The sequence below is a fragment of the Cajanus cajan genome, chromosome 8, assembly GCF_000230855.2.
Source record: "Cajanus cajan strain Asha chromosome 8, NIPB_CcT2T_4, whole genome shotgun sequence".
Classification (NCBI taxonomy): Eukaryota; Viridiplantae; Streptophyta; class Magnoliopsida; order Fabales; family Fabaceae; genus Cajanus; species Cajanus cajan.
The window spans coordinates 18,978,711-19,004,980 of NC_138524.1; the positions used below are offsets into that span (position 1 = coordinate 18,978,711).

Sequence of the window (26,270 nt, forward strand, 5' to 3'; positions counted from 1 at the left end):
AGAAAGTGCATTGGCGTTAGGCTTACATTCATACCGATGAATGTGAAGCCCAAGGATAATCACATCGAGCGTTAGATGTATCATGCCAGGCGTGATAACACGGTGAGCTCTTTGTGGCTCCTTAATTAGCAATGAGCGAAATTGTGATTTTCCCGAGTGTGAGATTGTGTGTGCTCTCTATTATGGCTTAAAGTTGGACCCAGCTTGGTGAAGCTCAATGCAGAATACGAATAGGATATATATATGAATTGCAATGTTTGAGGGTTAGGGTTATGAAATTTGGGAGTTTTGACTTAAATGAATGAATCTGAACAATTTGATGATGTTGTGTTGTTATATGAACGTTCTTTAATTTTTTCACTAATTAGATTGTGGAAAAAAAAACTATATGATGGATTTTGATGAGTCTGGGAGAACTTAGATTGTAAAGTGCAGAATCTACAATGGCGCCAAATGCAATAAACAAATTCTCGCATTGGACATGAAGGGGTCATGTCAGGCTTAGAGATGAAAAGAAGTCTCTGACATCTTTGTGTTGGGCAAGGGAGGTCTTGCTCGATGCCAAGTTGATGTCATTTTTTAGGAGGAATGATGCCAAGAGTGACCTAGATCACATTGTGCAATGTGGTTCCATAGGGGTCTTTGACTCTTCAAGGTTGGGTATGGGAGTAACCACATTAGGCATAATTTAGACAAAAACGTTCTTAACCTTTTCACACTAGGCATGAACATTACCACGTTGGGCGTGAATCTAATAGAGAGATCTTTGGTCTCTCTACACTAAGCGCGAGTTCTAGCTCATCAAGCAACATGCCATTATCAAACCAATTATGTTTACAAATATAATTCAATAGTAGAGGAGTTTGTGAGGAGTGGTTAATGTTAGAATTTAAAGAAGAAAAAATGAAGTTAGTATTGGTGATAAAACCAAGAAAAGATAGGAAGATAAAAGGAGAGATTATAATTGTATGAATTCAAGTGTATGATATGATGTATTATGAATAAATAATGATGATATTATAATGATGCATGATGATGATGTATGATGATGAGGTATGGTGATGTTGATGAGATGTGTATGTCTAGGCTGTAGTTGAAAATAATAAAATTAAAGCAAGGCTTCATATGTTGTGAAAAAGTCCAAACTATATGGTCTAGCAAAACCACCAAGTTGGTAATTGCATTTGTTGTGGTGTGGTATTGTTCTGTGTAGAGTCTATGCATTGCATACTTTCTTTGGTGAAGCGGTATGAATCTATATAATCTCTATGATCATCTACCTAAACCTTGTGGATGTTATGGTAGGGAACCTTTTGCGTGAGTATGAGGTAACCGTGGTCGACTATAACGCTTCGATTAGTTCTTGATAAATATTACCTAATGAGAGAGGATTGAGAATGTAACATTCCAAAAAAAAAAAATTTTATTTTTATGTATTTTTATACGAATTTTACTATTCACGTATACGTATTGTACTATTTACATATACGTATTTTACTATTCATATATACGTATTTTACTATGCAATTGCATAGTAAATGGCTGCTGAAGGGAGCTCACGAGGGAAGCAAGTTTCCATTTATAAATGAATTTGAATATTTTAATGAATAGTGCATAGTAACTTATAATATTATTTTAATGAATAGTAACCTATGCATAGTAACTTCAAAAATTCTATAAATAGGAGCTTAAGGTTTTTGAAAATTCATAATTTTAGAGAGAAGAAATTCTAGAGAAATAAAAAGAGAGAATAAGAGAGGAGGTTCTGCTCTAATTCCGGTCCCGATTTAAGAAAAAGAGGAGGAGGTTCTGCCCAAGTTCCTATTCATCCAGGTACGGGGGAAAAGGGGATTATTTATATGCAGAGTACATGAGGGAATTGGGTAGAGGAATAATTTCTTAAAATCACGTTTAATTTATCTGAATGGAAGGCCGAGCCTCCTATTAATTTATAATTTGGAATTTATCTGAATGGAAGGCTGAGCCTCCTATTATTTTGTAATTTAAATGTTCTTGATAAAAGACTAAAATTTACATCTTTGTTATATTTTTTTATGATTTGGAAAATATAAATGGATTCCTAACTAGGAGGCACTGCCACCTTTACTGGAGTTAATTTATATTTTCTTTATTATTATCTATATATATATATATGTATTCCTAGTTTTTCACTATATTGCAAGTGTAGTACTTATAAGACTTAATCTAGTATGTATAGAGTTGAAATATCACATTGATTTCACGTTTTATGCAAGATTGAGACTGGATTGGGATGGAAATGATTTGGTTAGATTTCTTCATGATTTGGTTAATACTTGTTTTTATCCATTAATATGTTGTTTTTGGATGGTTTTTATACTTTATAATGGTTTGGATTTGTATAAATTTCATTTGGAATGGATTTTGGGGGTGAAAATTGAGGATTTTCGTGACAGGGGAGGGTTTCTAGAGCCAAACGGCTGAGCGCTTTTAAAGCGCTGAGCGCTTTTGAGGCCGAGAGCTAGAGGAGAGTTTCTGGAGGAAAAGCGCTGAGCGCTTTTGAGGCGCTGAGCGCTTTTGAGGCGCTGAGCGCTTTTGTGTTTTCAGAACTGGACTTTGTAGTCTAAATGAAAGTTGTAGCCTTGGATTTTAGCTTTCCAATGGCGTTGGAATCACCCAAAAAGGAGGTCTAGAACTCCAGATATGGATGTTTTAGTGAAGAGGGGTCAAGCTGTCAGCTTTATCTATAGTTGTTGCGTTTTTATCATTTTTCACAAAGTAGATGATGGAATTAGGACTTGATGTCTTCATGAGAGTTATAGGAAATTTTCTTATCTTTCATATGAAATAAGGATGAGCATGGTAGGAGTAGTATAACCCCTGATACGCTGTTTATAGTTTATACTAATTATTCTATTGATTATTATATTAGTTATTGTTATGTTATTTGATGGATGATATTGATGTGAACTTGAATTATGAGTTGAGATATTGTATGATTATGATTGTGATGTCTCACATTGATGACTAGGATGGCACGACCCCTGGGTAAGTGGTGCTATAGGGAAGGCGTGACCCTAGTATGATGTGGGATGAGTAGGACAGTTAACACCACCACTTATGTCGCTTATGGCAGCCCTGGCATAGGGTTAATTGCAAGAGATTGTATTGATTGTAATGTGATTGTGTTTCCTCACACCAAAATGGCGAGGGACGGCACGGCCCCTGGGTAAGTGATGCTACAGGGAGGGCGTGACCCCTGGTCTGGTGTGGGTTGAGTGAGGCAATTAACCTGTATCACTTGTGTCAGATGTGGCGAGGCCTTGGCATAGTGTTAATTGTTGGATTGGCACGAATGTTGTATGTGAATATGATGAGTAATTGATATATATATATATACACTATATAATGAGTTATGATGAAACTATACTGTGATATGATTGAATGTATTTTGCATATAGATAATTTTTCTTTTCTCACCGTATAAATTGTTGATATTTTAGGTGGAGAGGATCCAACTACAAGTGGTATATAGAATGCCATCCGTTAATTTGGGAAATGCTCTGATAGTGTGACATCGGGGCAAGAGGATCTCTAGGATAGAATATTTGGTATTGTAATAAATGTTATTTTCTTTGAAAAATGTGTAAACTCTTGAATTTTATCTTTCAAGTTTTATTTTTCAGTCAGAACAGTTATGAAGTATTATGTGAACCATTTTACCAACTTAAAAAGTTTTATTTTCCTTAATTTTTTTTTTTATATTTCGATATATGTGTTGGGGTAGTAAGGGTGTCACATTTAGTGGTATCAGAGCAGGTCGATTCAATCGGCCGTGAGTTATGAGTCTATTGTGCTTGTTTGGTAGATGGATGATGTGGCAAAATTAATTGTTGAACTTATTGATAATATGACGATTGATTGAGTTTGTTGTTTTAGAGTATGATTGTTAACTTTTTGGGGAAAAACAGAAAACAATGGCAGGAGGTAGAAACGATCGTGCAATAGCCGATGCTTTGCAAGCAATGGCTCAGGCTCTTGGTAATTTGAACCAACGACCAGACATTGATTGGCTAGAGAGATTTCAGCGAAATAATCCACCAAGTTTCCGTGGAGGCTTGTTGAGATTTCCGTTGAAGTACTTTTATTTATAATTATAGATCAGGTTACTTCCCTCAACGGACTCAAACACGGCAAGTGTACCGGCCGTACAAGTAGTAAAAATATCGTATCCACAGGGATTAGAAGGTAAACTAAGCATTCATTGGCTACTTGTGACTTGAGAACAATCCCAATAAATATGAATGTGAATTTAAGAACAAAACTACTGGAATTGTTAAAACACAAATAAATGGATTAGAAATGAAATGAGGTGAGAAATGGCAAAATGGACACTTGAAGTTGTGGGGGTTTGATTTCACCAAAGAAACACTAGTGAATCCTATGTCTCTTGTTACATTCATTGTTCAGTCAACCATAAATTTACTCAGACCTAATTCCTTAGAGAAAGAGCCTAGGTGCAAAATATTGAATATCAATCCCTTGAGTACTCAATACCTCCACCTGCATTACCGGTTAGGGTTTTAAGACTACTAATGGGTCAAGCCCTATCCCTAGGTACAATTCCCACTAGGCATATGTTCAAAACTAGTTTCAAGGATATTTTCCAATACTCAATGAAACCTTAAATCATGCAAAGGGTGATCAAGCCAAAGCAAGCATTAAGCATAGAATCATACACAACAAGGAATGAAACAAAACATATATAACATTAAACACAAAGGGATTACAATAGAGTTTGTTGGTTACATCAAAACCCCAATACAATGGATAGAACCTCTCAAAACAAAGAGGGGAAAACTAAAATAGAGATGGAAGAGGAAAGGAAGAACCGAAGGAATGATCCACCGTGGGAGGCTTCCGAAGCCTGAGAATCCCTCCTGCAGCGCTCCTGGAGGCGCCCCTGGGCGAATTAGGGAGAAAACCCTCGACATTTTCCTTTTATGCAGCCCGAGGAGACAAATTAGGGTTATTGCGCCCGGCGCATTACACTTCGCGCCCGGCGCGGGCTTCCCCCGATGCTCAATATGCTCTCGGCCTTGAATTGCGCCCGGCGCAATTATAAATTGCGCCCGGCGCGAGGTTCCCAAAGGCTGAGAGTACTCTATTTTATGCCCGCCCGGCGAGATTAATACGGCGCCTGGCGCGGTTGCCTGCTCTGCTCCTTAATTCTTTTGTTTTCCACTCCTTTAACCCTTTTTTTCCTCAATTCTCTACTTGAATACCTGCATATACAAAAGAAACCAAAATGAGAACAATTATATGCAATGATACAAAGAATGGAAGAATTTGATCATTAAATCTTGTATAAGTCTCATCCAAAAAGAGGTAAAATTGAGACTTAACAAGGCTATAATCTTGACGGAGCGGCTGACTGGATATTTGAAGTCGAAAAGATATTCCAAGCTATGGGATGTCCTATGATACAGAAAGTGACTTTAGCTGTCTTTATGCTTTCTGGGGAGGCTGGTATTTGGTGGCAAGGTGCTTTACAAAGAATGATGGCTGCGGGAACTCAAGTAAACTGGGAAAATTTCAAACGACTGTTCTTGGAGAAATATTTTCCCCGAGACGTGAGACATAAGAAACAAGTAGAATTCCTTGAATTAAAACAAGGAGAGAATTCAGTGGCTGAATATGTGACTAAATTTGAAGACTTGGTTAGATTTTGTCCTATGTATGATGGCGTAGACAATGAGGAGGACAAATGTGTGAAGTTTGTGAGCGGTCTGCGCCCTGAAATCAAACAAGTATTCAATTATCAAGGGATCACACACTACCATGAATTGGTGAACAAGTGCAGAGTTTATGATGAGGACAACCGAGCTAGGGTAACTCATTATAAAAGTGGAGGACCAATGAGAAATAATAAGTTTGGTTCATCCAAGGGTAAACCTTATACCAAGTTTACAGGGGACTCAAGTTCTAAGGTGAATAATCAGGGTTCTATCCAACAAAGAAGCCAAGTTCCAATGGTTAGCCAAACGTCTGGAAGAGGAAGTGTGAGTTTTGTTCCACACAACAACTGTTTCAAATGTGGAAAGCCAGGTCATAGAGCAGCTGAGTGTCGGATGCAAAAGGTAATGACATGTTTCAAATGCAAAGCAGAAGGACACAAGGCTAGTGAATGTCCTCAGAATAGGAAAGAAACAATAGAGACTGGAGGAAACGCTAGCAAACCTCGAACCACAGGAAGAGTATTCACTTTGAGTGGTGCTGAAGCTACTCAATCCGAAGACTTAATTCAGGGTATGTGTTTCATTAACGGAACTCCTTTAACCGTTTTATATGATTCTGGTGCGACTCACTCTTTCATATCACATGCATGTGTGTCTAAGTTAAAATTACCTGTCTCTTCCTTGTCTTTTGAGTTAATTGTCGAAACACCCACTAATGGTTCTGTAATTACTTCTGATGTCTGTTCAAAGTGTCCTCTGACTATTGAAGGTAGAGATTTCATGGTTGACTTAATTTGTTTACCTCTAAGTCAACTAGATGTTATTTTGGGTATGGACTGGTTATCTTCCAATCATGTCCTTTTGAATTGTGCTAGTAAATCTATTATTTTTGAGGAGTCTGTTGAAAAAGTGAGTAAGGATTATTTGACCGCCAACCAAGTTAAGGTATCTTTGCAAGAAGATGCCCAAGTGTACATGTTGTTAGCTTCTCTGAATTCCGAGAAAAATGTTTTGGTAAATGAATTGCCTGTTGTGTGTGACTTTTCGGATGTCTTTTCTGATGTGTCTAGCTTACCACCCAGAAGAGAAGTAGAATTTTCCATAGATTTAGTTCCAGGAGCAGGACCTATTTCTATTGCACCTTATAGGATGTCACCCATAGAGTTAGTGGAACTGAAAAAGCAAATAGAAGACTTGTTAGAGAAGGGTTTTGTGAGACCTAGTGTATCACCTTGGGGAGCACCCGTACTTCTAGTCAAAAAGAAGGATGGTAGTATGCGGTTGTGTGTAGATTATCGCCAGTTGAACAAGGTGACCATTAAGAACAAATATCCGTTGCCTAGGATAGATGATCTTATGGATCAGTTGGTAGGTGCTTGTGTGTTTAGTAAAATCGATCTTAGATCAGGATACCATCAGATTAGAGTTAAGAGTGAAGATGTACCTAAGACAGCCTTTAGAACTCGCTATGGACACTATGAGTATCTAGTAATGCCTTTCGGTGTGACAAATGCTCCTGCAATTTTTATGGATTACATGAATCGGATTCTTCATCCGTATTTGGATAAATTTGTAGTTGTCTTTATAGATGACATACTAGTTTATTCCAAGACTAAAGAGGAGCATGAGGAACATTTAAGGGTAGTACTACAAACACTCAGGGAGAAACAACTTTATGCTAAGTTGTCCAAATGTGATTTTTGGCTAGAGGAGGTGAGTTTCTTAGGGCATGTAATTTCGAGTAGAGGTATAACAGTGGATCCATCTAAAGTTGAGGCTGTGCTGAATTGGGAGGCACCTAAGTCAGTTAGTGAGATTAGGAGTTTTCTTGGATTGGCTGGATACTATAGAAGATTTATAGAGGGATTCTCTAAGTTAGCATTACCCTTGACAAGCTTGACTAGGAAAGGAGTTATATTTGTTTGGGATAATAAATGTGAGGATAGTTTCCGAGCCCTTAAGGAAAAATTGACTAGTGCACCTGTTTTAGTGTTGCCTGATCTTAGTAAAACTTTTGTGATTTATTGTGACGCTTCTAAGATAGGTTTGGGTGGAGTGTTAATGCAAGAAGGAAAGGTCGTATCTTATGCATCTAGGCAATTAAAAATACATGAGAGGAATTACCCCACCCATGATCTTGAATTAGCAGCTGTGGTATTCACACTTAAGATTTGGAGACATTATTTGTATGGTTCAAAATTTGAGGTGTTTAGTGATCATAAGAGTCTTAAGTATTTATTTGACCAAAAAGATTTAAATATGAGGCAAAGGAGATGGTTGGAATTTCTTAAGGACTATGATTTTGATCTTAATTATCATCCAGGAAAAGCTAATGTGGTAGCTGATGCTTTGAGTAGGAAATCTTTGCATTTGTCTTCTCTTATGATTAGGGAGATGGATCTTTTGACCCAATTTAGAGACTTAAGTTTGACTTGTGAAGTGACTCATAATAGTGTGAGATTAGGTATGACTCGGGTGACTAGTGAGTTGTTGAGGGAAATTGGAGAAGCTCAGTTAGTGGATTCATTTCTAGAGGCTAGACGAAAGGATATAGGACAAGGGATTGGAGGAGAATTTACCTTGGGTGCAGATGGAGTGGTAAGATTTAAAGACCGAGTATGTGTGCCTAGTGACCCTACACTTAAACGATTGATACTAGAGGAAGGTCATAAGAGCAAGCTTAGTTTTCATCCAGGAGCAACGAAGATGTATCAAGATCTCAGGAAGATATTCTGGTGGCCTAGGATGAAGAAAGATATAGCTGAATTTGTGAGTGCCTGTCTAGTATGTCAGAAGGCTAAGATAGAGCATCAAAAACCTTCAGGACTACTTCAGCCTTTGAGTATACCCGAGTGGAAGTGGGATAGCATCTCTATGGACTTCATAGTTGCTTTGCCTAAAACTAGGAAAGGGCATGATTCCATTTGGGTTATAGTTGATAGGTTGACCAAGAGTGCACATTTCCTACCTATTAACATTAGGTTTTCTCTGGAGAGATTGGCTAGACTGTATATTGATGAAATCGTGAGATTACATGGGATACCATCTAGCATAATTTCAGACAGAGACCCTAGATTCACCTCTAGATTTTGGGAGAGCCTACAACAAGCTTTGGGAACCCAACTGAGACTTAGTTCAGCTTACCACCCTCAAACTGATGGTCAGACTGAGAGGACTATTCAGTCTTTAGAGGATTTGCTTAGAACTTGTGTTTTGGACCAAGGAGGAAGTTGGGATAGTCTTTTACCTTTGATAGAGTTTACCTATAATAATAGTTACCACTCTAGCATAGGTATGGCACCCTATGAAGCCTTGTATGGTAGGAGGTGTAGAACTCCTTTGTGTTGGAGTGAGCCTGGAGACAATGTTATCTTAGGACCTGAGATTGTGCAACAAACTACTGAAAAAGTTAAATTGATACAGGATAGGATGAGGACAGCTCAGAGTAGACAGAAAAGTTATGTTGACAGAAGAAGAAAGGATTTAGAATTTCAAGAAGGTGACCATGTATTCTTGAAAGTCACTCCGTGGACTGGGGTTGGCAGGGCATTAAAATCCAGAAAACTTACTCCTCGATTTATTGGTCCTTTTCAAATCCTTAAAAGAGTCGGTAATGTTGCCTACCAAATAGCTTTGCCTCCTAATCTGTCAAATCTTCATGATGTTTTTCATATTTCTCAACTTCGAAAATACATTCATGATCCTTCGCATGTGATTGAGTCGGATCATATTGAGGTTAAGGAGAACTTGACGATGGAAGCTACCCCGGTGAGAGTCGAGGATCGAATGGTAAAGCAACTTAGGGGTAAAGAAATTCCTTTGGTAAAAGTTATTTGGGGAGGAGCTATACCAGAAAGTGCTACTTGGGAACTAGAGGAGAAGATGAGAACTTCATATCCATTTTTGTTTAATTCAGGTAATTTCGAGGACGAAATTTCTAAAAGGAGGGGAGTAATGTAACATTCCAAAAAAAAAAAAAATTTATTTTTATGTATTTTTATACGAATTTTACTATTCACGTATACGTATTGTACTATTTACATATACGTATTTTACTATTCATATATACGTATTTTACTATGCAATTGCATAGTAAATGGCTGCTGAAGGGAGCTCACGAGGGAAGCAAGTTTCCATTTATAAATGAATTTGAATATTTTAATGAATAGTGCATAGTAACTTATAATATTATTTTAATGAATAGTAACCTATGCATAGTAACTTCAAAAATTCTATAAATAGGAGCTTAAGGTTTTTGAAAATTCATAATTTTAGAGAGAAGAAATTCTAGAGAAATAAAAAGAGAGAATAAGAGAGGAGGTTCTGCTCTAATTCCGGTCCCGATTTAAGAAAAAGAGGAGGAGGTTCTGCCCAAGTTCCTATTCATCCAGGTACGGGGGAAAAGGGGATTATTTATATGCAGAGTACATGAGGGAATTGGGTAGAGGAATAATTTCTTAAAATCACGTTTAATTTATCTGAATGGAAGGCCGAGCCTCCTATTAATTTATAATTTGGAATTTATCTGAATGGAAGGCTGAGCCTCCTATTATTTTGTAATTTAAATGTTCTTGATAAAAGACTAAAATTTACATCTTTGTTATATTTTTTTATGATTTGGAAAATATAAATGGATTCCTAACTAGGAGGCACTGCCACCTTTACTGGAGTTAATTTATATTTTCTTTATTATTATCTATATATATATATATGTATTCCTAGTTTTTCACTATATTGCAAGTGTAGTACTTATAAGACTTAATCTAGTATGTATAGAGTTGAAATATCACATTGATTTCACGTTTTATGCAAGATTGAGACTGGATTGGGATGGAAATGATTTGGTTAGATTTCTTCATGATTTGGTTAATACTTGTTTTTATCCATTAATATGTTGTTTTTGGATGGTTTTTATACTTTATAATGGTTTGGATTTGTATAAATTTCATTTGGAATGGATTTTGGGGGTGAAAATTGAGGATTTTCGTGACAGGGGAGGGTTTCTGGAGCCAAACGGCTGAGCGCTTTTAAAGCGCTGAGCGCTTTTGAGGCCGAGAGCTAGAGGAGAGTTTCTGGAGGAAAAGCGCTGAGCGCTTTTGAGGCGCTGAGCGCTTTTGTGTTTTCAGAACTGGACTTTGTAGTCTAAATGAAAGTTGTAGCCTTGGATTTTAGCTTTCCAATGGCGTTGGAATCACCCAAAAAGGAGGTCTAGAACTCCAGATATGGATGTTTTAGTGAAGAGGGGTCAAGCTGTCAGCTTTATCTATAGTTGTTGCGTTTTTATCATTTTTCACAAAGTAGATGATGGAATTAGGACTTGATGTCTTCATGAGAGTTATAGGAAATTTTCTTATCTTTCATATGAAATAAGGATGAGCATGGTAGGAGTAGTATAACCCCTGATACGCTGTTTATAGTTTATACTAATTATTCTATTGATTATTATATTAGTTATTGTTATGTTATTTGATGGATGATATTGATGTGAACTTGAATTATGAGTTGAGATATTGTATGATTATGATTGTGATGTCTCACATTGATGACTAGGATGGCACGACCCCTGGGTAAGTGGTGCTATAGGGAAGGCGTGACCCTAGTATGATGTGGGATGAGTAGGACAGTTAACACCACCACTTATGTCGCTTATGGCAGCCCTGGCATAGGGTTAATTGCAAGAGATTGTATTGATTGTAATGTGATTGTGTTTCCTCACACCAAAATGGCGAGGGACGGCACGGCCCCTGGGTAAGTGATGCTACAGGGAGGGCGTGACCCCTGGTCTGGTGTGGGTTGAGTGAGGCAATTAACCTGTATCACTTGTGTCAGATGTGGCGAGGCCTTGGCATAGTGTTAATTGTTGGATTGGCACGAATGTTGTATGTGAATATGATGAGTAATTGATATATATATATATACACTATATAATGAGTTATGATGAAACTATACTGTGATATGATTGAATGTATTTTGCATATAGATAATTTTTCTTTTCTCACCGTATAAATTGTTGATATTTTAGGTGGAGAGGATCCAACTACAAGTGGTATATAGAATGCCATCCGTTAATTTGGGAAATGCTCTGATAGTGTGACATCGGGGCAAGAGGATCTCTAGGATAGAATATTTGGTATTGTAATAAATGTTATTTTCTTTGAAAAATGTGTAAACTCTTGAATTTTATCTTTCAAGTTTTATTTTTCAGTCAGAACAGTTATGAAGTATTATGTGAACCCTTTTACCAACTTAAAAAGTTTTATTTTCCTTAATTTTTTTTTTATATTTCGATATATGTGTTGGGGTAGTAAGGGTGTCACAGAGAGGGTCACCTTGTGTGTGGTGATTCGTGGCTCTTAGACTGCCTTGTAATTGGTGATGATGAGTTTGGTAGCACGTGCAAGTAGAATTAGGAACATACATCACAAGAATCCTTATTTCCTTGTGTGTGCTTTGCATGTTGGATATGTATGTATTATATGATTGATGTTTAATTGTGAATGTATATCATGTTAGTATTATTCAGGTTCCTTGTATGTGTTATGCATAGATGAGATATATTCTTGCTCCTTGCACTTGTTGTTGTGTTTTGTTTGGGTTGGTCATTATTACAAAAGTAGATCAAGTGCATGAGGACAAGTTTGGTGAAGGAAAAGCTTCATGCTTCATTTGTTGTTTTGGATTTTGCTTTGATGGTGTAACTAAGGATTATGGCAAATAAACTTGTACATGTGGATAATGCTCGAACTCATTCTGACTTTGACAATGAATATCCAATTTTATTGTACACGAGTACAAGTATAGGTAATACCCACTTTGTTAAATCGGGAATGGAAATGGGAATAAGTATATACTTACCTGCCCAATCCTTGTCCCTATACTTGTACCCACTTTAAATTTTTCTAAAACAATTCCAATTTTAATCCCATCCTGGCTTACTTTCTTACCCTTACATTAGGGTTATGAATTAGAAGCACTTCAAACATTAGGGTTATGAATTCTTTTAGACGACATTTGTCTCCCCCTCTCTCTCTTAGTCTCTCTGGTTGTACAATGTGGGCAGTCTAGTGAGTGGCACTACAAAAAAAGTTAAATTTCTCACAGATAATTTCCCACGGACAAAAATCTGTCAGAAATTTCCCACGGATTTAGATCCGTGGGAAATTTCTGACGGTATTTTCGACAGATTTTTAAATGATGGAATTTCTTACGGAATTTCTCACGAATTGAAATCCGTCTGAAATTTCTAAACAGAGTTTCCCACGGATTTAAATCCGTCTGAAATTTCTGAACAGAATTTCCCACGGATTTAAATCCGTCTGAAATTATTAAATGAAATTTAAGCTAATTATTTTTCAAATGCAACCAATCTTAATCGCATCGATACACACAACAATGCACTATATAATATTTTCATTATTATGTTTTCAAAATTTAAATAAGATAAATATAAATCAAAGTGTGTGAGGTATGACTTATATTATATTACTTATATATAATTATATGTTTAGGTTATTATAAATTATAAACTAATTAGCATAAATGTGTTTTTTTTTACTTATCTTGAAAAATACTACCAACACATGACGTCCAAATTTAAGAATACCATATCTTTTCTTTAATTATTAAAAATCACTCATCTCTTTGAAAATAACGTTATTAATTAAATAAGGGAAAAAGTTAAATTATGTTCTGCAAATATCATATATATGTATCTATCATTTATTTCTAAATTACATCCAATACTATGCATGTCATTTTCATGAAAACTTTCATTGATCTTCAATTTTGAAAATAAGATTTTTTTCAATTCATTTTCAAAATTATTACTTAAATTTAATATATTTTTTAAATCACAGTGTGCATGATATTTAAAATAAATTTCATAAAAGTTGAAATAATGAAATAAGAGATCAAATCTCATTTAATTAATGATATTTGTATTAATAAATTATTTTCTCTTATTAGTATATAAATAGTATTATCTTTATGTGCCACTTAAATAAATAAATAAGAAAATTAATACTCACTTAAAAATTTGAGAAGAGATATACGTATGACGTTATTGAGAAAAACTTTAAGTAGGGGTTAATGGAATTTTTTATAGATTAAATCTTCTTTATTTAAAACTTAAAATATTAAAGTTAAAATAATTACACTAAATAATTATTTTTTTTCCTAATAACTGATTGATTTAAAAATCTCTCTATAAGTTGAGTAATTTCTTAAATTTACATTTTATTGATTTCTGAATTTTATATTTAAGTAAATCAGTAAAATACAAAGTAAAGAGTATAAATATGAGTATTTAAAACTTCAATGAATCTATATATAGAAAGTAGAGATAAAGACAGAAAAAATGAATGGAAGAAAAATAGTTAAATATATAGTTGTTTGATTGTCTATAGTAATAGATAAAGGGAAACATACGTCATCTTGTAACTGATTTTGTCTAAAAAATAATAGATAATCATACCCTTAACTGATTTTTATTTTATATATTCTAATTTTATTTGTAATAATAAGATTATATATTTAAATAGTTTAATTTTAATAATTTTTTAGGTATATTTTTGTCTTTTCACTTAAAATATTTGAATTTATATATTTTAATTTGAATTATTTTTTAAGTATATTTTTGTCTTTTTGTCTTAAATTTTTGAATTTCTATATTTTAATTTTAATAATTTTTTTTATTTCTATTATTTATTAATTCTTTTCTGTTTTAATGTTGTATAACATTATTAAAATTTTATAATTTTATTTATAATTTTATCTTACTTTTTATTTTATAAATATAATTTGGATTGTTCATTTTATAATTAAATTAATTTTTTTAAATTTTTTATGAGTTTACATTCTAAGAATGTATTAAAACCCCTCAATCATTGATTATTAGATAGCAACAACATGGATATTCTGATTATTAGACATTATGTTATAATTCTACTGATCGTACTATATGTTATTTTTAAATTTGAATTCCTAAACTTTATTTGTTATGTATGACATTTTATTTTGTATGAATGAACTTGTTTTGATTTACATAATTATAATTGATTTAATATCTTTAAATAGGATAATTATTTAATACAATTTTGAATTAAAAAAAAATTTCACAGAATTTTATATGTTTGATTTAAGATAACTTACAAAATAACTCTTGGTAAAGTTATTCCGCTCAATAACTCATGGTGTGTATTAAATTTTATCGATCCAATTAATTGTTAAATTAAAAGTTATTAAATTTTACTAATAACTAATATAAAAAATTAATTAGTTTTGAAATAAATTATTTGCTAATTAACAATATAATTGAAACATTAATTATTTTAAATTATTTAACTAGAATCTTATTGACAATTTACTATATGATTCTAATATTTTTGTATAACTAATATCTGGTTTTAAATTTGATATGAGAATATTATATATAATTAGATAAGATTTTAAGTTAGTATTTTATTAATAGTTGATAATTAGAAGAAAAAAAACAAGGATAAATACATTTTTTGAATTTTATATGTTTGATTTAAGGTAAATAAATATATTAAATTAATTAATAATTTATTTAAAATATTAAAATTTTATTTATAAGTATGTAATAAATAAATCTTTATAATTTTATAAATTATATTATCATTATAAATTATAAAATTAAATAATTTAAATTATAATTTTAAATAAAAATAAGTAGATATTATTTACAAAAGTAAGTAGATATAAATAAATAATAATTAAATATATTATTATTATTATTAATTATTATTATTATTATTTGTAATATAAAATTATTATATATTATTATTATAGTACAAATATGAGATTGTATATTTGAGGATGAATTAAATAAATTAATTTGTACAAGTTATATTGACAACACAGATATACATTTCGGTAGCTTATTCATTAGAACTTTACAGTTAAGCGTGCTTGAGCTGGAGTAGTACTGGGATGGGTGACCTAATGAGAAGTTTCCCAGAAATTTCACAAGTAAGGATAAAACACGCTAAACAATGAAATATCGTGAAATAGAACCCTTGAGAGGTCAAATATGAGAGTTGTTACATAAATAAATTTATTAAAATTTAAAAAAAAATTATAATTTTTGACGAAAAATTCTTTCAGGGTAATTTCCCACAGATATATCCGTGGGTAAATCTGTGGGTAATTACTCACGGATAAATCCGTGGGAAAATCCGTCAGAAAGTTACCCACGGATAAAAATCCGTCGGTAAATATTTCAGACGAGCAATTTACCGACGGATTAGTGTCCGTCGGTAATCCTTCGGAAATGCACTATTACTCACAGATTTTTGGCATTTCCCACAGATTTTGGCCGTCTGTAATAGCGAATTTTCTTGTAGTCTGGGTTGAGTGGCAGTTGGGCATGGCGGGATGAAGGCTTGAGGGGGGCTAGTCATGCAATGGCCAAGGGTTAGGGATTGGTCACACAATAGCTAAGGGAGTGGGAGTTGGCTATGCAGCGAATGAGGGTTGGTTGTGCAACGACTGGGGGTTGGGGTTGATCAAGTGGTGGTTGGGGATTAAGGGTAAGTTGTGCAACAACTAAGGGTTGGTCGTGCATGTGGCTTTGATCTCCACCCCTACTGCACCAAGCTTTTGTTGCTCCTCCACGATAGCGAGGTGAAGCATGTTTTTACAACTTGATTTTCATTTTTACAAATTGGGAAACTCAACTAGGGGTTAGCCTTGGATTTCATTTTGTTTTTTTTTTTTGTAAAAGAAAAAATTTAATTAATTTTTAGTAGGTACTAGTATACATGATACCCAGTAGGGATGAGGATGGAATACAAATTTCATAATTGTCAAGTATCGGGAATGGGAATGGGTATTAGATACGAATGCGACAATGGAAACGAAAATATTGAAACCCGTACTCATTCTGTCCATTGTCATCTTTTACCACTACTGGTATTTCTTTTAAAAAAATATTTATTTATAATGATTTAGGATAAAAGAGTGTCACAACCACCACTATTATTAGTTCCAATAATATTATAATCATGTGGCAACAATAGTGGTAATAGTTATACTGAAGTTGAAGGTGACAATAATAGTGGTGATGACAGATGTGTCATTAGCACTAGTTGTGAAGGCAAGGCAATAAAGTGGAGATGACAAAAGTCGATTTGACAATAATAATTAACAATGACAATAATAATAATAACAAGGACGAAAGTGGTGGCGGAAACAAGTGGTGGTGATGATGATGATGAAAGCAAAGATGGATGATGGTTATAACAATAAGTGTTGATGGTTACAACAATGATGATAGTGGTAGAGGGGGGCCATGGCCTCGAGAACTTTTTTGGGATATATATATATATATATATATATATATATATATTGGAGGGTTCAAATGACACCGATGTAACTTTTACTAATTGTTACACCACTCAGTAACTTTATATTGATTTTGAATTTTGAAAATCTAATCGTTAGATTGAAAGTTTATATCTCTTAGATCATATATATCAAATTTTGTTAAATTTGAACAACAATTTGAAGGTAATCAAAGTGTTCATATTTTAGTATATTTTGAAATGAATATATTACGTCAATTTTGTTTTATGAGAATGAAGTATCAAATCATCTTGGATTAATATAAAATTTTGTATATATGATATAAGAGATATGAGCTTTCAATCTAACGGTTGGATTTTCAAAATTCAAAATTAATATAAAGTTATTGAGCGGTGTAACACTTAGTAAAAGTTACACCGGTGTCGTTTGAACCCTCCTCATATATATATATATATATATATATAAGATATCTATTTACTTTAATAATAAGTTTACCTAAACTTACTTTATTTAATAATTCATCTTCTACATTAAATTTTAATAATTCATATATTGAACTAAAAAAAAATTTAATGCATAGATTAAATCTATAAATGTTAAAAATATTTAAAAATTATTTGATACTCTATTTTATTAATTTAAATTAATAAATAATCATAAAAATATTTTATGTATAGATCTCTCCTCATATGTATATATATATATATATATATATATATATATATATATATATATATATATGAGAGAGAGAGAGAGAGAGAGAAAGGAGAGAGAGGAAGAATCTATTTACTCCAAAAGTAAGCTTTGATAGATTAACTTTACTCAATTACTCAAGAAGTGATGGTTATATATATTTAGGGATCTACTTACTCTTAAAAGTCTATTTATACTTACTTCATTTGATAAGTCATATTTTACATTAAATTTTAATTAATCAATTGTTAAGTTAAAAGTTTTAACATAAAGATCAAGCCTACAAATTTTAAAAAATTTAAAATCTATTTTATACTTTATTTCATCAATTCAATTTAACAAATAATCATAATAATATTTTATATATTGAGTTGAATTAATAAAACTTAATATAAAATAATTTTTAATTTTTTTTCAAATTTACGAATTTGATAAAAAAAATTGCAACCTTTTCTTTTCAAAAAGACAAATTATTAAAAATACTAAATGAAGATAAAAAATAAAAAAAAACAAAAACAAATAATTAACTACAATAAAAAAAAATTGAAATGTTTCGGTACCCTCAATTATAATTTTTCTAAAATTTGATTAGTTATATTTAAATTAAATTTAAAATGCATTCAAACATGTGATATGCTATGAATTCAGCAAAAGAAAGAGAATAGAATAAACGTAATACTACATACCTGTTCCTGACATCCCAACCAGCTGAATTGGCCAAATCCGTCATAGCTGTCTCCCATCGACGAATCTTGTCTGGATCGTGTTTGAACTTCTTCCGTCTGTGTAAATCAAAGTCATTTTGGTATACCCCACACTGATATCTTAGATGAGATGGATCCACATCGTAGAAAACGGGGAAAACTGTTTGCTTCAACTGTTGTTTGCAATCGAATATAGCGGCCATTTCTTCTAGACACCACGATGAGGAAGCATAATTTTCGGAGAAGACGATGATAGAAATCCGTGAATCTTTAATCGCTTGTAGAAGTTGTTCTGAAATGGATTCTCCTTTCTCGAGTCTTTTGTCGTCCTTAAAGACAAAAAGACCCTTTCGGATGAAATGAGCGTAGAGATGATCAACAAAGGAGTTACGAATGTCAACACCTCTGAAACTGATGAATACATCGAATCTGTAGTTTTGGATGCTGTCGGAGTAATTGGAAGAAGAAGAAGTCATGGTGAATGAACTATACTGATGAGAGTTGTGAGAAGAGAAATGATGAAATGGGATTGTGGAATGGAGCGAAGAAAACAAATCTTTATATATTTGAAAATACATTAACTTAGTGGGTTCCACACGGAACACGTACTTCCTTGGAAATTCTTCATACATGAACTTTCATCGAAAGTGAAATCAGGTGATATACTTTTTTTATTCGGCAAATTGGGATTTAGAATTGGAGTAAAGACAAAATTAGGTAATTAGTCTTCATCGTCATGCCCATAATTATTTTTTATCGTCATGCTCATACACATGAGTCTTGATCGTGAAGCAATGGGCATGGGTTCAATCCTGTCCCTTATTCAAACCTTTCCATAATTTTATGTAAAGTTAAAATATTTTTCTTGTCTATATAATTTTATTTATTTTATATTTTTAGTCTTTATAATTTTAAAATAGATCTTTTTAATTTATATATATATGTATAACAACTATTTTTAGTTCAGTTTAAGATAAATCATTTTTTAGATTTTGTTGTTAATTTATCTTCGTAACATTGTTTTTGGTTTGAATGAGGACATGTCATGTCTCAAACTTGGAACTCAACAGTGGTATTGCAATTAGCAAACTATTGCACCAGGCTATATAGATAGACATTTTTGTAAGATTATTTATTATGTATTGATATGTATTAATTTAATTTTGTGTCTTTTTTATACTTTAATAGTTATTTTTGACATTCATTGTTAAAACTAGAGATGGCAACGGGGTGGGGCGAGTACGGGTTTTATGATACCCGTCCCCATTTCCGCGAGTATGTGATTTTCATTCTCATCCCCGTCCCCGTCAGGTATCGGGTATACCCGTACTCGTACCCGTACCTGTCAAATTTTTTATTTTTTATTTTTTTTAAATATAATATTTTTAAATTATTTTTTAATTATATTATAATTATAATTAAGTTATTTCTCTATCTCATATTATAATAAATAATCACACATAAAAAAATACTAAAATTCTTTAATATAATTAAATTAAAAGTGCGTATTAAATTAAAAATGGGAACGGGGACGGGGACGGGTACGGGTACGGGTACGGGGCGGGTAAGTACATACCTGTACCCGTACCCGTACCCGATTTAATATATCGGGTTTTACCTGTACCCGTACCCGGTCAAACCGGGTATTCCCCGTCAAAGTCGGGACGGGTACGGGTATATTTGTCATCCCTAGTTGAAACATTATTTTACTCACAAAATTGAAATCTTTTATCATGTCAAAACAAAATAGATAATATTAAAAAAAAATTAACGATAAATATTAAAAAGATCAAAAAATTACAAATATAAAGACAAAAAAAATATATCTTAAATTATGGAAACTAAAAAGGATTAAAAAAAATAAGTATAGAGATTAAAAAATCGTGGACTAAAAAATAAAATAAGTGAAACTATAAAGATTAAAAAAATATTTAAACCTCTTATTTTATATCTTTATTCTTTCAAATATTTCTTTACAGTAATGTTTAATTATGTACATAAAAATATAGAATTAAATACTTTTTTAATTTCTTAAATATGAAATAAATTTATTTTTGTCCAGTAATTTTAAAATTATTTTTTCTGTCCTATAATTTAAAGAAAAAATATGCACTTAAATATGTTTTTAATCCTTGTAAAATGAGCAAGTTTTAATTTTGGTTTCTGCAAAAAAAAATTCTTTATTTTTAATCCCTATAAAATTTAGAACTATTGTTTTTAGTCTATGTTATTATATAATCATTTTTTAAATACTTAATTGTTTATCAAATGTTAAGTGATCATCTCAGATTTTACCCATGACTATAGTAATACCATGTTAAAATGTGACACCTTTAAATTTTTTTATAAGTTCTTAACATAAATGATATGTATCTACTTTAAAATCAAAGTTAAGGACCAAAAAATAGTAATTTTTACATTTTAAAGAGATGAAAATTGAAGAAAAAATTATAAGGACTAAAATAAAAAAAATACTCATTTTACAATGACAAAAAATATTTACATGGATGAAAAAACAATGTGTACAAATTTTAGAAAGATGAAAAATAAAGAAAATATTACATGGACCAAAATTAAAATTCACTGAATTTAGAGAGACTAAAAACATAATTAAACTTTATCTTATTTACAAAATATATATATATATAACTTAAATAAATTGCATGTAAAAATAATTTAAATATTCTTTGTTACCTTAATTTTCTTCATTAATATTTTATATTTTATTACTTATTTTAGCACTAAACTAACTAAAGTTAATAATAAAGACTAAAAATGAACACAAAAATGTCAAAGGATTTAAAAATAACAAAAAAATTTAGAGGTACTAAAACAAGATAGAATTATATTTGCAAGGACCTTAAAACATATTTAAGTCTTGTTTGAATGAATAAAGGATAAATGAGTCTTAAGAAAAGTGAAAACCAAAAGGTAATATCTCTTTATATATATAGATTAAAATTTTATATTTTATGACTTATTTTAGCACTAAATCCTTTATATAGTATAGATTAATATTTTATATTTTGTTATTCATTTGAGCACTAAACTATAATTAGAGTTAGTGATAATGACTAAAAATGAATACTAAAAAATTATCAAGGATATAAAAATGACAAAAAAAACTTTACAAGACCAAAATAAGACAAAGAGATATTTACAGGAATTTGAAACAAATTTACGTCTAGTTTAAAATTAAAGGATAAATAAAAAAAAGTGAAAATCAAAAAGTGGTATCCCTTTATATATAGTATAAATAAATAGGTTAATCTATAAGACTTAATTTTTATTTTTTGTTAAGTTTAACCTTTTTAAATAAACAAACATTTTTAAAAGTGTAAATATGACCTTTTGTTAAATAGGCCAGGACAGGGTGGTACACTTTAAATATGTTAGATGATGCGTCTCTATTTAAGATATAACATATTCTCATCCTTAATTTGTAACATCCTCTTTTTCATAAAATAAAATATAAGTATTTTATTAATAATATTAGTATTTATAATATTTTATTAATTAGAGCTATTTAATATTTATTTAATTATTCGGTATGTTTTGATATGATATAGTGTATTTTATTAAAAGGTTATTATAATATTTTATTAACTAAAAGGGAAGGAAATTTGTAACTGTGGTTAATATATTATAACTAGAAGGTTAAGGGGAGGTTGAGATTTTTAAAAGAGCAAATTTATGATCAAACTCATTTTTACACCTTCTTATGTACGCACTTCTTTCACACTTCAGAGCTCGGAAGACAAGAGTAGCAAGGAAATCATCTCGAAACTGGTCATCTCAAATTCATGTACGCAAGGTTGTTAATCTTGAGAGTTTACATAATCTTGTGGAGGCTCCGTAAACTCGTAAGAGATTACTCAATAAAAAAATTATAAAAATAATTAGAAATAACATGATAATTGAACATTTTAACTCCATATTAAAGAGTAAAGTAGCAAATTACATTAATAATAAAATGTCAAAGTTCTTAACAAAAGTTCACACAAATGACAAAACACAAGTTCTTAAAAATAGACAAATAAAAAACTAAGACATCACATGGAGAATAGCCTCAAGAAGTGGCGCGACTCAGGGAGGAGAAGATAGAGGATCGTGAAAATGTTTGTAAAATTCCTCCGATCAATAACAAAAATATAATTCTCCTCTTAAATAAATATGCCCCTAAAAATCAAATATAAAAACATAACCCTAACATATCTTAAAAATAGTGCAAAAAGGAAGTATATTGTCCATTCCCCACCATACTGACCATTTTCTCCTCTTCCCTCCCATAACTCCTTGAAACTTATTATACTTATGCACCAATATTTTATACAATAGTCCCTCCTTGTCCACCTTCATTTACCTAGTAATGTAAGATTGAAAGCCTTAAGATTTTTTAATGCCCAACCCACCTTTCTCTCGTTCCTTGTAAAGCATGTCCATCTTCACCCCAATACATGTTTGACAAAATTCCTACACTGATTCTTGTTTTGCAACATCAAACCCCAATTGCCATGACCATTTCCATGTCACACCCTCAACTTAAACTTTACTAATTTAAATTTCTCCTTCAATTCATACACCCCTCATCCTTCCACTTCGATGTTCCACCATTGGTCTTTCACAAACTCGTGAACAACCTCCACCTCCCTCTAGCAGTTGAGCATCATAAAAGGTTTTGCACCTATTGGTGGTACTTGCCCCTATTACTATTTGATACATACATAATTTTTTATTTTAAAAATAATATATTTTAAAAAGTAAAAATTATATTTTAATAAAATAAATATATATATTTAAATTATCATATATATAAAATATAGATTCAGAGAAAATATTTATTTATTTGATGTCTGTCAAACTTTTAAAGGAGATTAATTCTCTTATATCATAAATAATACTTCTTAATAGCGAATCAATTTTTTAAAAAAAGTTTAATTATAATACACACACACACACACACACATATATATATATATATATATATATATATATATATATTAATACTCACATATATATTGTAATATATTAAAAAATTAATTTTTGATAAAATAAAATTTGTAGTATGCATGTTTACCTTTTGTATTTTCTATTTATTGTTTACGTTGATTAAAAAAATCAAAATAAAAAATTGAAAGATTTATGTTTCATTTAGAATTGTTATTATAAAATATATTTTAAAATAAATTATCATCTAAAAATATATATTAGATACTAAAAACATGTTTATATCATAAATAAATTAAACTTGATTTTTATAAAATTTAACATATTTATTTTTATATTTTTAATAGTATTAAATTATTATAAAGTAGGTTTTTAGGATTGTAATTCTATCCAAACATTTAAAAAATGTTTATGATAGATAAATAAGTCATACTTAGGATATATATTTTTAAAGAAAGTTAAGTTCAAACCTACTAAGTTATAATAAAATCTAGTCTAATCTAATTTATTTTTATCTTTAATTGTAATCGTAGATATAAAAACTTGTAAAAAATAATTATGATATATATTTATGCCTTTAAAAGTTATACATAAAATTTTTAATACTACAAACATATAAATAAGTATTGCCCCCACTATCTAAAATTTTTGGATCCGTCACTGTATATACGGGTCAGTATCCATTAACAATATTGTAATAACTGTAAAAACTTATACCAAATTTCATATCTTTAATAACTTTTGTGTAATGCAATATAATTAATCTAACCACTAATTTATGTGATATTATACTCAAAATCATGTATATTAAATTTTACATAATTCAAAAATTATTTAGTACTTCATTACATTATATTATTTTAATATAATATAATATTTAAATTATGTATAAATATTCATTATTAAATAATATATCTCAAAAAATCTAAATCATGTCAAATTTAATATACATGATCATAAATATAATATCAAATAATTTAACAATTAGATCAATTAAATTTGATTAACATCACCCTTTACTGACCATTTCAAAGTGAGAAATTGTTTCGGAACCACTCCACTTTAATAATTAGTTTTAGAAACTATATTAGTGAATATTTTTTTAATATGGTTCAAGCCTTGTTTTCTATCTTGCAAGGAATGGAGTAGTGAGTAGTGTGCTAACTAATAAATTAAAATTAATTGCAATTATATTTAAAGTTTATAAGTATTTGATAATTAAACATTATTGAAAGCAATTGTGAATGAAACTTAAAAATAATATAAAATGTTTATAACTTCTATGTAGCAAAGATAATATATTTTTCTTGGTAATTATCTTAATTAGGCTCCCCGGTGTGATCCTAAGGTATTCCTCTATGCTTCAGTCCTTTGAAGCAGCTGTGGACTAATCCTCAGTCTTGAGCTTAGTCTCACTTAAGGCCTCTCAAGTCTTCATCCCTCTTTATGTATGTATTTTGTGGTAGACGAACCAAGTCCTCTTACATAAACTTGTAGTGTGTGTTGCTATCATTTAATAAAGGTAATTTATTTTAGTTATATATAAAGTTTTAAAACAATTATTTTTTAGGTATATCATGCATTTAAGATTATTTTAAATTTAGATAGATTTTAAAGTTATTATATAAACTATTTATTATGATTATTATGATTGTTATTTTAAAAATTAACAAAATTATTAGGGGTGGCAACGAATCCAAATCAATAATACTAGGCTAGTTAGCAATTTCATGTTATGTTTTATAAATACAGAATATTCATATACAATTTTATTATAAAAAAATAAAAATTAAAACAAACACTTAGTTAGTTCCTACTAGGTAGGATTTGAACCTTGTTCCTCCACAAGGAGATAAAACACAACATCTACTAATCTAAACAATAATTACATATTATGTTTTACAAATATATTATATAAATATAATTTATTTCAATTTTTATCTTGAAATAATGTTATCTCTATATATATATATATATATATATATATATATATTTCTAATAAAAATTAGTTTAACAAGTAACTTTTTCGGTTCAACCTTTAAATTATCAAATCGTTATCTAGACTAAATTGATTTTTATAACACCGCTTGTAATTAAATTAGGAAAAATCATAAAAAAATATTGAGAATAACTTAAAATTAACTTAATTATTTCAAATGTAATGGAAATAAAAGATTTAATAGAAAGGTTATAATAAATTAGTAAAATCACTTTAAAGAAAATACTTTATAATACAAAAAAAATTATAAGTAAAATGTGAGACCCCCGTTCTCATTTTGCTTTTTCCCCTATACTCACTACACTCTTTTCTTTCCCAAAACACTCTCTACTCTCTTCTCTCCCCAAATTCTCTGAACCTTGTTGATTTTCCTCTGATCTTGGTGGCTGTAGGTGCTAGTGGTGAGTGAGTTGATCCTCAAGCTTACTCTTCTTCTCCGTTTGTCATCCGTTTTCTCCCGTTCAAGCTTTTCTTCAACTTCCTGGAAGCTCGAATTCTTCACCGAGGTAAGGGAAGTTAGTTGTTTGTGCTGGCTGTTTGGAAGTGAGCTAAAGACTCACTTGATGACTGATTATTGCGGATTGATGGTTGTGCTCGATGAAATTTTGTTTTCGAGTTTTCCGGAGTTTGATGAAAAATTTAGGTTATCTTGTTTGATGGTTGCATGTGTAAAAAGAGGAGATTTTTGAGCTATTGGTTGAAAATGTGGCATTTTGGCTGGTTTGCATGTGCTGGAAATGTTGATTTTTGCAGGATTTAGGCAAGATTTTTGAACTTGGTGAGTTGCTACTAAGTATCATGCTGGGCGCAGTTCTTGGCGTCATGCGCGTGACCACCAGAGGGCTCTATTGGGCAAGCCCGCCAGGCGCAAGGGTGTGTACGCCG

General features: G+C 31.1%; 1 protein-coding gene and 1 long non-coding RNA gene across 3 annotated transcripts; one reads left to right on the forward strand and one right to left on the reverse strand.

The window, feature by feature from the left end:
* The first annotated feature begins 1,380 nt into the window (after nt 1-1,380).
* Nucleotides 1,381-5,241, forward strand: LOC145950917 (uncharacterized). Its single transcript, XR_014428744.1, has 2 exons — nt 1,381-1,833; nt 3,951-5,241. It is a non-coding gene; the product is annotated as an uncharacterized LOC145950917 (long non-coding RNA).
* On the reverse strand, nt 4,730-18,984 carry LOC114914936 (toll/interleukin-1 receptor-like protein). 2 transcript variants are annotated; one of them, XM_083062851.1, is made up of 2 exons: nt 18,422-18,984; nt 4,730-5,264 (listed from the first exon to the last, which is right to left on the reverse strand). In XM_083062851.1, the coding sequence occupies exons 1-2, from the start codon at nt 18,913-18,915 to the stop codon at nt 5,168-5,170; spliced, it is 591 nt and encodes a 196-aa protein (XP_082918977.1). In that variant the 5' UTR covers nt 18,916-18,984; the 3' UTR covers nt 4,730-5,167. The 2 variants fall into 2 exon arrangements, with proteins under 2 accessions (XP_082918977.1, XP_029124541.1); XM_029268708.2 differs by lacking the exon at nt 4,730-5,264 and adding an exon at nt 12,473-12,791.
* Nucleotides 18,985-26,270: the final 7,286 nt, after the last annotated feature.